The 13,971-nt window shown below is 34.1% G+C and overlaps 1 protein-coding gene across 4 annotated transcripts in view; it reads right to left on the reverse strand.

The window, feature by feature from the left end:
* CASK (calcium/calmodulin dependent serine protein kinase) overlaps nucleotides 1-13,971 on the reverse strand; it is a 218,202-nt gene that overhangs the window by 11,085 nt on the left and 193,146 nt on the right. Inside the window, exons 18-23 of one of the 4 annotated variants that reach the window (XM_085311300.1) lie at nucleotides 12,067-12,135; nucleotides 10,697-10,732; nucleotides 7,527-7,723; nucleotides 6,412-6,527; nucleotides 1,252-1,332; nucleotides 1,081-1,161 (exon numbers count right to left, since the gene is read on the reverse strand). In XM_085311300.1, coding sequence (XP_085167426.1) covers nucleotides 1,081-1,161; nucleotides 1,252-1,332; nucleotides 6,412-6,527; nucleotides 7,527-7,723; nucleotides 10,697-10,732; nucleotides 12,067-12,135 — 580 coding nt within the window. The remainder of the gene's footprint in view (nucleotides 1-1,080; nucleotides 1,162-1,251; nucleotides 1,333-6,411; nucleotides 6,528-7,526; nucleotides 7,724-10,696; nucleotides 10,733-12,066; nucleotides 12,136-13,971) is intronic. The other 3 variants (XM_085311301.1, XM_085311302.1, XM_085311303.1) reach the window with 3 other exon arrangements.

Here is a 13,971-nt window from a genome sequence, read left to right on the forward strand (position 1 = left end):
GATAAGATGATTTAATGGCTAATGCTTCCAAAAGGACTAGCTCTTTCTGTTTTCCTCGTGCTTGCCATGAAGCATCTGACCCCTTAGTGAGTCCAGGGAGCTTAAACCAGTCTAACTCTTCTTCACCCTCCAAACAAATTTATAGATACATTCTTAAAAATAATACTTTTTAGCAATGCTTTTTAGGAACAAAATCCTTAGAAAAAACACTCATCTGCAATTTTAAAGTAAAGCACTAACAAGGTATAAAAATATTTAAATTAATGTACAATGATCATCGATGTCATTTCTGAGCAAGGTATAGTGTTTCTGAAGTCAGCCTGAAATACAGTGGATAGAATTTGCTGGTAGATGCTCTTGTTTCAGAAGGCTTAGTTTTAGGAAAATAGGTGCATATCTAACAGATCATTTACTAGGATACACAATTCCTGCACTGGTATTGGAGATTGCCATGGGCAAGCATCCCAGTGCTCTTGTTAACAACCCACTTGTGAGCAGCAAAGCTAACTACATTTTCTTTTCCTTATTGTCACGTCTGGAAACAGTTATTTTAATATGTCTGGAGTTATTTTAAGATGTCACCAGTCCTCAAGGCTGGGCTGTGAAAAATAATTTAAAACATTTAGGCATGGTATTCTTTAATAAAGAATTCCTCTAAATCCAGTATATATTTATTTTCATGGGAACCATACACACTTTTTAACCTCAGGGCTGTTCCTGTTTTAACTTTTAAACTGTAGAAGTAAGAGTAGCACTTGCAGGAAGAAAATGCATAAAAAAATGTTTCAGTCTTCATTCTAAATTAGCAGACATTTGGAGAAGAGAGAAATCTGCTTAATAGGAAGCTTTGTGAATACTACAAAATATTCAACATGAATATTTCCACTACATAACAATGTGATGTTATTTACTACCCCTCCCTCTGAAAAAAGAAAAAAAAATATATTCAGCACTATCACATTTCACTCATCCTTAACATAAGCTTCATCTCAGTACAACTGAACATAGATGGTACTACAATGAGTACATTGTCAAAGATGCTACATATAATATTGTACTAAATTTTATATCACTACTTACGAGGAATAGGGTATGCAAATCTGTCTGGGTGTTTTGTGATGAGCGTGTTTTTTATGTGTCTTCTTCCAACACCATGTGCACCTAATCCACAACACAAAAATGAATTATAAATTTGCTACCGAAAGAGGCTCAAAACTAGCTGTTATGTTCAGAATAATAACTCAAAGTTACCTAGTAAGACTAGTGTTTTCCTTTTGAATGCTGGCAGTTTTACTACTTCTTCATATGTGACGAGATCTAATTGATCAAACACTAAAACACACAAAAAAAACAACCCGCAGGGATAAGAGAAAAAGGCATATTAAGGGAGATAATTAATTATGCTAAAAAGTAACAAATTCACAAGTGTTAGATTTACAATACAAAGTAATATATTAAGGAAAATGAAACCACTTCATTAAGCAATTTTAACAAAAACGTTCATTTAAAAACTGTTTAAAAGCAGTAACAAAGCTACTGAAATGCTCAGAATAGTTTGCATGTCCTGTCATGCGATATTCAGCAGACCACAAAAATCAGCTAAAAAGGCATGCCATTCACATGTTTGCATTCCTAAGGGATAGCAATACTAAAAAAAAAAAAATCTGTAGACAGTGACCAACATGAATACAATATGAGAAACATCTATTTACACTAATGGTAGGGCATACTTTCATAATTGTGTTTGAATAAAATTTATGAGAACAAATAAAGAAGAGGGCTAATTCTTTACAATATTTCTTCTTCAAAACAACTAGCACATTAATTGTAATTAGAGTTCTCTTTAAACACAAGTGCTAGTTAAATTCACATGCTTTTAAAACTTGTGACAGAATGAAAAGTTTTAATGAAAAGTGCTGACATTGCTCTACATAAAAGAATCTCCACCACTGTAAATACTACTTCAGAAATAATTTCAATAATTTCATATGAATTCCATCATGCTTAGCAATCCATTGTCAATTGCCAAGGTATATAACATTTGTCAAATCAAGTTTTGTTCATTAAAATCAGCTTGTTTCTCCCTGTGCCCCAATAACACATCATTTTTTTGTTATTTATGCAGAATTCTAATGAAAAAATAAGCCAGGAGTCAGTTAATTATATTTTTAAAGATTATAGCAAATAGCAAGTGTGAGAAGAATAATAAATAACAAAGAGTTTCCAGTTTTGTATTTGTCACTGCTGTAAAAAGAAGGGAGAGGAAACTGCATCTAATGTATGGGATCTTTGAATATTTCCAGCCCCCAAACTGGTGCATTTGCCTCAGCTTCATCCTGTCCATCTTTCTGGAAAAGACTAGGTTCCTCCTCCCTTCTCTCTCCCTCCCCAAAACCGCTCTGAGTAGGCAGTGGGGCAAGTTTAGTTCACTTGCTCCAGAAATCTTCAGCCATCAAGATCAGGGGATGTTAAGACTACAGAGCCTACTGGAAAACACACATTCTTTGCAGCTTATTCCCAGTTAAAGAAATAAAAAATGATAACGTGTTTAATCAATACATCCCATTTTATGGGGCCTTTTCTTTTCTTTTCTTTTCTTTTCTTTTCTTTTCTTTTCTTTTCTTTTCTTTTCTTTTCTTTTCTTTTCTTTTCTTTCTTTTTTTGGTAGTTTGTATTCAGCTGCAGCCTTTTTACCCTGGAGGAAAGGTACAACTCCTTCACTGTGGTCAAACTAAAAACTAGTCAACTGACCTAACAGACCTGAAAACTTCCCAGTCCATTTGTAAGTGTCTGAATTTCAGCCTGAAGAAAAAATCTCTTTCAGCATTTCCTAAATACTACATTGTGTTTTGGAATGCAAATTTAGTCATATTTTTTTTCCCTTCTACACACCTACAGACATGGAATTCTTCCTACTGTCCTTTTTGCAACTTCACAGTATTTAAATTAACTAATAAGGTCATTTCATATTAGAAAGAGCTAAAGATCTACAAACATTCAACAATTCTAACCATTTAGCCCTGCAAGTATCTTTTCCTGTTACCAAAAAAAAAAAAAAAATCCTTTATATTCTTCTTGAACAAAACCACATTATATTAGATACAAATAGGAAAAAACAACAAAAATGATGCATATTAATGCCTTCATCACAAACCAGGAGCACGGAGAACATATGTCTCAGTCTACACGGAGTCATCTAATGATTGTAGGGTTTTCAAACACAAAAGGAACATCATTAATTTTTTCTTATGCACAAGATACAAGGAATACAGGACACATTTAAAGACTGAACTGTTAATGTTTTGGTGTTACTAGCTAATAAAGAAAAGGAGTTCTTGAAAGGAAACAGTAAGAAGCAAATAAAGAGGCATTGTCACTTGACAGGTTACTTACATGCACAGAGGCCATTGGGAGTAAGACAGCATGAAAAATGTACAGGGGTCATTGAGATATGGCTCGTAATATATTAGTAAAATAAAAAGTATATGCACAAAATAAACTTTACCATGCAATAGTCTAAACACAAGGCAAATAAATCACATTAAGAAATGATAAACATATTTTATAAAATAAACTTGGCAATTTTTTACATTAGTTTAAGCATAATATGAAGCATAGTGCTAGTAATGTTCTCTTTGAGTGTTCTTTTATAAAGTCCTGCAATAACATTTAAGTAAAATAAAAAAAATATTTCTAAATATCAGTACAATATATTTTTAGAGCTTTTGTAAAAATGTCAGTGAACCTAATATGGAAAAATATTTATTTTTTTCTGTAGGCTTTTGTTTAAAACAGACTTTAGAATGCTGAGACATTGTGAAATTGCCTCTTCAAGGGCAGAATACTCTAAGGCCAAATACGGAGTGAAAAAAGTGTAATGACAAATATTTTTTTGTAAAAGAGAAAATATTGACTTATTTATAAAAAGTAAATGCAACATTTTTCTCTTGGCTTCAAAAACTATATCTGATATGCAGAATAATCTCATTTCTAGATCCAGCAACATCATGGACATACCACAATCTCAGATTTCAAATCATTAGCTAGGCACAGAAATCTTAACTGAGTGCGAAGTGTTTGTCTAACTCATCTCTCAGTACCTCAGTCCAATCTCATCCCTAAGAGAAGTAACAGAAGAACGCAACTGGATTACATATTGCTAAACAATATGAAAAATTATATGCTAAAATTTAGGAGAAACAAATTCTACTTTCTTGTGAGATCAAGATTATGACATCTGGATTAGACTTCTCAATCCAAATTAATTATACTCATTTTGGATCCAACAGAAGAAAAGATCAAATTTTAATTCAGAGACAGGTGCACTGAAAGCTTGCAAAAATCAGCGTTGTCATATTTATGGCTGATGATACCATATGTGAAACAACATTTTGGGGAAGCTAAATTCAGTACCACTTTAGTTAATGCACTCATGTGAACATTAGAGCATTTCAGCGAACCTCTCAATACCCTACATTTTTCTTAATTCCCTGGAGCATTACTGGCATCACCTACAATACCTCAAAGACCTTAAGATGAATAAACATTTCTAAGAGAAATTCTGACTCCAACTTTTACTTTGGTTAATCTTTTGACTTTTTAGGGGAAAGCGTCAGATGGCATTCTAAAAAGAATAGTTACTTTATTTTATACCTATTCTGATAATTTTTCATATTCATGTTTCTAATTTTTGGCAAACATTGCACTCTGATGAAAAATGACCAACAACACTGAGGCAAATTGAGTGGAAGTCAAGGTGCCATCAACCTACTCCAAAATGCCCCTCCCATGTCAATCTAGAAAAGTCTGCATTATCCTCCTCTGACTGGGATTTAATCTGTTTAGCATCTTCAGGAACAAAGCTAGATCAGTGCATTGCTTGCTCCTTCCCTGGCCATCCTCTTTTGTTTGCTTTTTCCTTTGTAGCATGCCATGCTCAGTCATCTGTGCAGTGAACTGGATTTAAAAAATTATCTGTTCTGAAAAAAAGAACCCATGTTTTTCATTGGGTTGATTTTTGGCCAGAGCAGAACCTCAATCCAGTTCATAGCATGGGCCATGCAAACAGTTATACAGGCATAACTGAGGGGGAGCAGCCTATCTTGGGAATGTATGCTGCAAACAACTGAAAATACTTTAAAATCAATACTGTCAAACACTTTAGGTCATAAAATCCAGGTTATTCCCAACAGGTTTTGTTATGGTCATAATTAGTAAAACATGTTTCATTATTATTGCAGTGAAGTGAAAGTTTTAAAAACATTCAGAATGATAAATCGGCAAAAGAATGAAAACAAGTTAAAACTATCTGTATTTGTCTCAACTACAGACATTACAAAATGGGTTTGGAAGTAATGAGCTGTGAACATCCTAAATGTCACTATGAATTAAGGAATATAAAAAACAATTACTATTCCTTGACTTTCTTAATTGTAATTTCAAATCAATTTTATGTTAATTTAAATTTGTAGAACTGATATTATGAGCTCTGATACTGCACTAAGATTATACAGATAAAAAAAATGTGAAAATACATATTTCTAATTTGTGTGTTTAAGAACACAATTGCAGCTCCCCTATTCCCCAATTAATACAATATATAAAATACTTTCATTATAATAATTGGACAAATACATCCTTTAAATTCTGATAATCTCAGTATCTCAAGACCCCACCACAAATATTTATCACTGTAGTGTGTGATATTAATGAAAAAGCAGTAAAAGCAGATTCCATGCTATTTTATATTCAAAACCAAGATGAACTAAATTCCTCTTCTCATGAAGAATGGGTTCTTCTTTCTTTCCTACTAAAACTAATGATGTTTGGTCAGCAAGGATTGCTTAGTCTACAAAAGTCTGTCTACAAAACTTTCTAAAACAATTATTTTTTTTCAGCAATCTAGAGAGAATTCAAAAACTCAGGATTCAGACATAAATTACTGTGAGGAGAAAAACTTTCAGTTTGCCCAATTTGGCAACTATGAAATCACACACTGAACATGCAGTAAGTCTTACTCTGCTCTCAGTTGTAAGTCTTCAAGAACAATTTCCCTTCAAGATGTTTTCACATATATAATCTATAACTATAAACACTTATTACAATGATGCTACTGGAAAGTCTTCTGTAGTGCACAGTACAATACAAAATCCTATAGACTGCAAAATTCATATCCTGTATTAGCATATGTTATGATGTATTTATTTTGTTGCAGCTTGCTTGTATTTACTCTCACTGGTTAAGTACTATGTTTAAATAGCAAAGAGTGATGTTGGTATAAATAAGATTTTACTTATTTTTTCCTAAGTAACTCATTAGGTCTATATACCAGTGCCAGCTGAGCAATTAATGGCAAGGCTTAGATTGCAAAAACTTCAACCTGTTAAAAGATACTTGCATTTTTTTTCATACCTGCATTGTGCTTTGCCAAGTATTTGTCTTTGTACTGCTTTTTTTTCTTTCCAAACCAAGTACAGCTGGCCTGTTGCTCCTGTTTGGTCTTCTCCATGGCAATACAAGCAACTCGCCTGACATACGGAGTAGAAAAATACATTTTGTTGCAATAAATGTATCTGGCCGTTTAATGTACAACAAGAACACATTTATTTACAGACATATTTTGCTAACGAGATTTGCCATTTTTATTTGCTAGAGAGATTGTGGTAGATCATAAAGCTCACAGATCAAGGGAACATGGGAGGAGGGGAAACTAAAATGGCTGTAGACCAATTTGCAGCAGTCTGGACTGGAAGAGTACATAGCCTGGAAAGGCCACTATGGTCTGAATTATTTCAGGGCAAGCTGTGGAAGTCTCTTGACATTGACCATTAAGATGAAATACTGCATGATTCCCTGCTGTGATGTATACCAGTGGCCGTAACACTCATGGTGCAGGACTTGCACTTGTCCAAACTCCATCAAATACTTTGGGAGTTTATTAAACAAGCTGTTTTCTGCCAGAAGTGAGTTAAACGCTTCACACTGTTCCTGCAGTAATGGGTGCCACTGCTGTCCATTGATCCTATCATTCATGGATCTCTGTGCTATTTTTTTCTACTTTTTGGCTTTCACAAGAATAAGGAGAAGTGGAGGAGTGACCCAGCTTGCTCAACGACCTTCATGCTTGACAGCTGTCTAACACTCATTCTTGCAGCATGTACATGCATGTCAGCAGTACTAGTGAAAAAAATGTTTAGAACCTAAAAGAAAAATTGATATGATATCCTCATATAACCATTTGCATTTATCTTTCAGTCCTAGTTCCCTAAAGCATATCCGAATGCACAAATGTTTATTAAAATAAGTTTTTATTTTTCTAGTGTAACTATACACTTGGTATTGCATGAAACTTTTACTGCTATGCATATATGAAAACATAATCAATGCCACAGAATCTGAGGGAAAATAGCCTTTTTTTAAAAAGGGGACAGATCACATGAAAACTAGCTGTACATCAAGGAAAAAAGTATGAAAGACAGAAATTAAAGCAAAGCTAAATTCATTTCTGTAGAAAACCTAAGTCATACCATTCTTGAAGTTCAGGAGAAGGAATAAGACCTGCAGTACCATTTTTGGAGTTCTCCAGTTTACCCTGCCACCAGTTGTGATCATCTTTACTAATGATCTGGATAATATCACCAACTCTGAATCTGATCCCAGCTTCTTTGCAGGGTATGAGGTCATCCTTTGCTGGATCATATTCAAATTGTGCTCTTACATATATCTACAAAGAAGAGTTTTTAAAGGACACTGCCATATTATTAATGGTACAAATATTACTGTTACACAATAACAGGTAAAAATTTGGTATGTGCATGTAGTTACACATATTGTTTGCAAACAAAGCAGCAGAAGAAACTGAGTGGCAAAAGCATAGTGATAGTTGAAAATGAAAAGAAAAAAAATCAGTGAACAATGGAGATGTGAAGATATTTTGAATGTTCGTGTCTTCTACATACTCTAAAACCTGAACAGCAACAACAAATGCATTTACACTTTTGAAGACTCTATGTGGATCTACAATAAACTGGTAGAATCCCTCAGGTCAATATTACTTGTCATGAAACATTACAGATTGAAAGCTAGCCCATTATAATTTGAGCTGTAGATTATTTCCAACTAAAGCTGCACAATAAATTAAAAAAAATTGATGACAAGAAATATTATTGAACAGTGTAATGGACTCGAGCTACATTATCAATCATTAGTAGTTAGTCTGAAAATTTAATACCATATTCTCTTTAGATTAAATAGGAAATCCAGGGTTGTGCCCACCATGTATAGTTGTTTAGGGGGAATGTGGGAAATCCCAGCATAGTTTTCAGTAAAAGTCTACTCCCACAGAAATGAAAACTTATGTTTTGAATAACTTATTCTCAAAGGCACATAAACAGTAAGAATGGGGACTTTGACTTCACCATTTTAATAATATACCAGTCCTTCCTTTGTGTGTTAGTGATGTTCTCAATACTAGGAAATAAAAAGAAAACTGAAATCCAGTTTTGGTTGTTAACTACAGTCCTGATGTATCCAAGGATCTTAAAAATCAGAATTCAATGTCATGAACACAATGATACAGATTGAAGAGGAAAAATTAGGTGCCTATTTCAATAATTATGTTACTTACAAGACCAGATATAAAGGTTTGGGTAATTTGTACAGTTTATGAACTTCACACATCACCCTGTAGAGACTCAAACAGCCATGTGTACTCTGCTGATTTTCTAACTAAAAACTAACTAAAAAGACTTTTAAAAATGTTTTCTATTGCAAAGTAGTACCATTTATTTAAACTGTACCGAATACTTTTCAACTTTGTTCAAATTCTGCTCCAGAAAAAGCTGTAAGTGTCCAGTATTAGCACTATTTATGGCACTTTAAAAAGTTTGTTTCTACAGTAATCCAAATATGCAACCCAACTATATGAATAAATTAATGTAAAATCTTGAACCTGAAGTACTTATATGTTTAAAGTGAGTTTAAAGTGAGATGCTAACACTAACAGAGAGCTCAACATTTGATATTCTAAACCTGATCTTTGTTCTGCTATGTATTGAGTGTGTGATTTTAGACAAGCCACCCAACCTTTTTCTTCATTTATTTTTTAAATCTGAAAAATAGGGTGTTTTAATACCAGCTGCTTTCACTTACTAATTTGCTTTCCAAGAGGTAGTCAATATTGCTTTGATCCTGTCTTCCCTCAGTCTAATACAGGTCTAGAAAAGTGAGTAGTATTTTTACCATCTAAAAACGTTTCCTTCCTTTTAAACTGCTTGCTCAAGTTTGAGCTCTTCTTATCCATTTTATCCTCACCCAGAAATAACAGTGGCTGTTAATGGAACGTCACAGGCTTCCTTACACATACCACTGTATCTGTTATCCAAGCCCTCACTGTCTCAAGGATGACAAGCCACCAGAAAAACATGCTGGCTCAATAGGAAAAGAATCTTAAAAAAAAAGACATAAATGGTTTAAGTCTGAGGAGAACCATCATTCTGATACTGTCTTGAACTAACTCTTCTCTCCTGGGAATGCTCTGGGAGGTGGGTGGGGATGAAGGGGGGGGGGGTCAGCAGAGAAAATTAACACAATGGCATGGAAGGTCTTTATGGAGCCTTCCCAGGACCATATTCAGGCAGCCCTGAAACTTCAGAAGACATCAGAAAGATGAAAGAACCAGCTAGCTGCAGATTTAAAAATGTGAAATAAAATGAGAGCAATGCATTTGTGTAATAGATATTACAACTGAGCTAGTAGTACAAAAGGATTTTCAAAGCTTATAAATCATGGAGTCCACTGACTCTTTTGGATGAAGATAAATTGCAAGAAATATTATTAAAATCCTTGGGAAAGTAAGAGCTTGAGCCGACCGTTAAAGATTCAGAGGCAGATTCTGGAGATGCTACATATAAAATGAGCAGTTATTAAAGATGAATCATAAATCACCTGATGCTATGTGCTCATTTAGAGGCTGCAAAAAAAAAAAAAAAAAAAAAAAAAAAAATTCTTAAAATTGCAGAGAGAATAGCTGGGAATCATCTGCAGAGCCCTAAAGGGATTTCTTGGAATTCTCTGCAGAGGGAAGATCTTTCTTTGGTTTATGATGACATGTACAACTGGTTTATTCAGGTGAAGGTTACAAAGTTTAGGGATCTCAGCAAATCTGGTCCTTAGGACTGAAACCATGAGGTTGTCCTTCAGACTTACCAACCCTTAATAAAATCTGTCCTTAGTTTATTCTTTGAAAACCTTTGTAAAAGTAGTTAAACATGAACCAATTCAAGCTTTAGAAGTTCTGTCAGTAAAACATTAATTACTATAAACTTATAAACTGAGACTGTTAGTCTCAGTTTGAGCTAAAATGTAAAATTGAGCTTTCCTCTAAAATGAAAACCTGCACAGGTCACTATTTGCTTGTGCAATAGTAAGTATATTAATGAATTCTTAATTAAAACAGCATCTCAAGTTAAATTTATGATGACTTTGTAACTGTCACATATATGGACACATGAAAAAAATGCTATTTTGAATTAGCCACATACAAATGAGTTAAAAAGAAAAATGGAAAAATGGAATAAATTTTCCAAGCTCAAATGTTTTAGTCCAGCACATACAGAATATGGAGGGGAAATAGATAAGCAGGGGTGTTCACTAGCAGCTAAGTACATAAAAATGCCCGTGGAGGATATCTATTCACCTGTCGTCCTTTTGGTTGTGTTGTCGATGGCAAGTCCTGCAGAATAAAGTCAACCCAGGAAAAGAAATTTTCATTTACTTTTTAAGGGTATACAGCATCATTTGTTAGTGATTCATATTACTTAATAATAAAATGATCAGTCAGACAGAAGTATAAAGCATTGACTCATTTTTAGAAATACTTTTTTCTTAAAGAAAACTCAAACCCAGGCTGTTTAGCAGCAAGCTGAAGAAAGCAGGTAAAAAGTTTAAGCAGGTAGAAAATGTGCTTCTTAATAAACAATGCAGCATCTTCAACACAAAAGCACCTGTAAGTGAAAAAGGCTTTTCATGTGAATGCCTTTTTCCACTTAATGCTTAGACTTGTTTTTAAAACAGAAGAATGCTATAATAAATACTGAAAATTTTATGATAAAAAATGTATAATGGGATAAATTGTGCCAAGGAATAACTACTACAAATCATGTTACAAATTCAATTGAATTCATCAAAATTTCTTATTAGTTCCATTATAATTACTTCCATTGTAGTAATTAAAGCACTTGACCTTGTGGCAAATCATTTCTCAGCTGTAATTTTCTTATTAGTTAAAGGTGTAGTTATTCTGTTTTTGTTTTTTAGCCAGTCCCAAGAACTCACAATATTGACAGCACTGACTGAAGGAACTTGCATGTACAGTTACTACATTAGTCAGAACAAGGACAGATGATGAACACCACAAATTTTAACATCTGCTACGCTTTCCAAATCCAGGAGACCAACAGCACCTTTCTACCTGAATACACTGGAAACAGGAAGTACTTTGTGTTAAAGATGTGATGATAGTAGCTTGGTTTGTAGTGCAGTTTAAAGCCACTTCCTTTTGCTTTTCATATCCAGGCAAGGCTCATATTTCACAAAGTATGTGCACGTACCACAACAGCAGAGGGCACACCAATTCATTAACTCAGATAGCGGAAGCCAGGACACATTCCAGAAGTCTCTCGAAACACAAAACTTAAAAAGTCTAAAATGTCTTGGGATACCAAAATTATTCTTTCTTCAAACACTGCTTCCAAAGTTTAGGACGGAAATAAAACTTCCTCTTTAAACCTTTGCTTGGCTTTGAGGAAACCGCTAGCAATGTTTTAAGGATGACTGAAGTGTCACATTATGGTTATTAACATTTAACTTACTATACGGCTTTTAATGAGAAGAATATGTTGGAAAAAAAAATCCTCAGAAAAGAAAATGGGGAGTCATATACGAAATAACCTTGGTTCTATCAGTAGAACATAATCTTCCACTGAACACACGATAAGTATAACAGTAATGGTAGATGAGCACCAACAAAACTTTCACACTTTCTCGGTGTGGAACTGGAAATCTTACCGAAACAGAATTGTTAGTGCTGCTATGACCATTAGCTGGGGACTGTCTGGATGTAGAGGGGGAATCTCTCTGAAATAAGACACAAGGTTCATTAACAACACAACACTATCACAGGAACACAGATATATTTAAATGAACAGTTACATCCACAGCCCTATACCCATTTACTTAGCTGCTTCATCTGTGAAAGTTTCCACACAACAAACTCCATAAATCTCAACATTTTTCATGGTTGGAGATATTTTCATGTATCCTATGGAATAACTAGTTCTATAGTGCCTTAGCATTCAAATAGTTTTCTAATTACTGAATGTCTGGGACCCCTTAATTCTTATATAGCTGACAAGGCTAAAGGCAATTAGCCACACTGGAGTCTTTGTTAAAGGTAATCACCTAAGAGTTATACGCTGAATAGTTTGAACGGAATGAGGCACATGTTGCATTTTAAACAAGGTTTTAAATCTTTTTTTTGGGGGGGATATGCTGAGGTCAATGTTGCTTAGTTTCTACTCTGTAAGATGGATCTATATGCAGTGTCTGAAAGACAGCAGAACCTGCTGTTTTGAAGCTGACATATGAGAAGTTGGATACTCTAATATTCTTACAGGAGTTAGCACTAAACTTGGCCAAAATGTATCAAATAAAAAGGCACCTTTCTTGACTACCAATGTAGCCCTACACTTCATCGAAAACAGAACAGATGCAGAGTGCATACTAGAAAATGTTATGGAAAGGATAATAGGAATTTGTAACTGGGTCTCGCACAGGCAAAAAAAAGCCACTTGTTAAGCAATCTTTTTCCCAATTTTTTTAAAGTATAGTACTTAACTCCGTAAGATCAGAAAATTGAATTTAACTCAGGAAATTTTCAGGATATCAAATAATCTTCAGGAAATCAAATAATTAACTCGCACATTGTTTAAAAAAATCCCCTTATCCCCCAAAGGAATTTTGGAACATAATGTTCCACATCAAAAGTCCACTGAAGAATGTTTGTGCCGTTAGTGAACAAATTAGATACCAGAATTGAAGCTAAACTCTTTATGTGACAGCATTCATCAACTAGAGCTCCTCCCTTAATACTCACTAATTTATAGTAATTACATGATGGAACACACAGCTATTTTAAGGCACCAGTAAATAATTAAAATAAGAAGCAATACTTCATCACTCTTGCTGCCCATGTGCTTGATGTGTAACAAACTCATTTTGAGCTTCTTGGACTTTTTGTTAGACTCATTAGATCTGATTTCATGTGAAGTCCCATACATACCTATCTAGATGCATGCTTTCATTTTAATACAGCTGAGCACAGATTTAATAGTATTACGGCAGTAAAGTCTGTGGTTCAAAGTAAGTAGGTCTGTACACTTCTGCTACATGTCTAAGAATAAAATGCATGCTCATTTAGTGGTCACCATTATTTGCAATATATAACAGCTTGGGGGAAAATCAGTTCTAGTTCTATTAACAAAATCAATCCAGCATAACAGATTTCAAATATTCAAATGAGACCACCTAAGCTACTTTTTAATCACCAAAAAAAAATATACATATATATACCTAAAGGAACTGTTACTCCATTTTTTGTATATAGTATATCATCTGCACCTTTACCATCAAATGATGGCTGAGAGACTTTCCAAAAAAGCAGCAGCTTCCTCCTCTCATAAATAGATCTTCCACTTACATCAATCCCCTCCACAAAGTAGCTGAGCCTTCAGTTCAACAATTCTGTTTTTGCCCATTTCTCTTGCTTTCAAGAAGAGGTGAATGATTAATTTTACTTTAGTGGGATTTTTTTAAAATTTATTTTTTAAATCCAGTTTGTTACGATCTACATGCTATGATCTGGTCAAGTGATGGTTTGGCATGGAAAGACTTTGAAGGTACTGTAAGCACCCA

Source organism: Rhea americana, unplaced genomic scaffold (assembly GCF_003343005.1).
Source record: "Rhea americana isolate MKP2758 unplaced genomic scaffold, rheAme1 scaffold_339, whole genome shotgun sequence".
Taxonomy (NCBI): Eukaryota; Metazoa; Chordata; class Aves; order Rheiformes; family Rheidae; genus Rhea; species Rhea americana.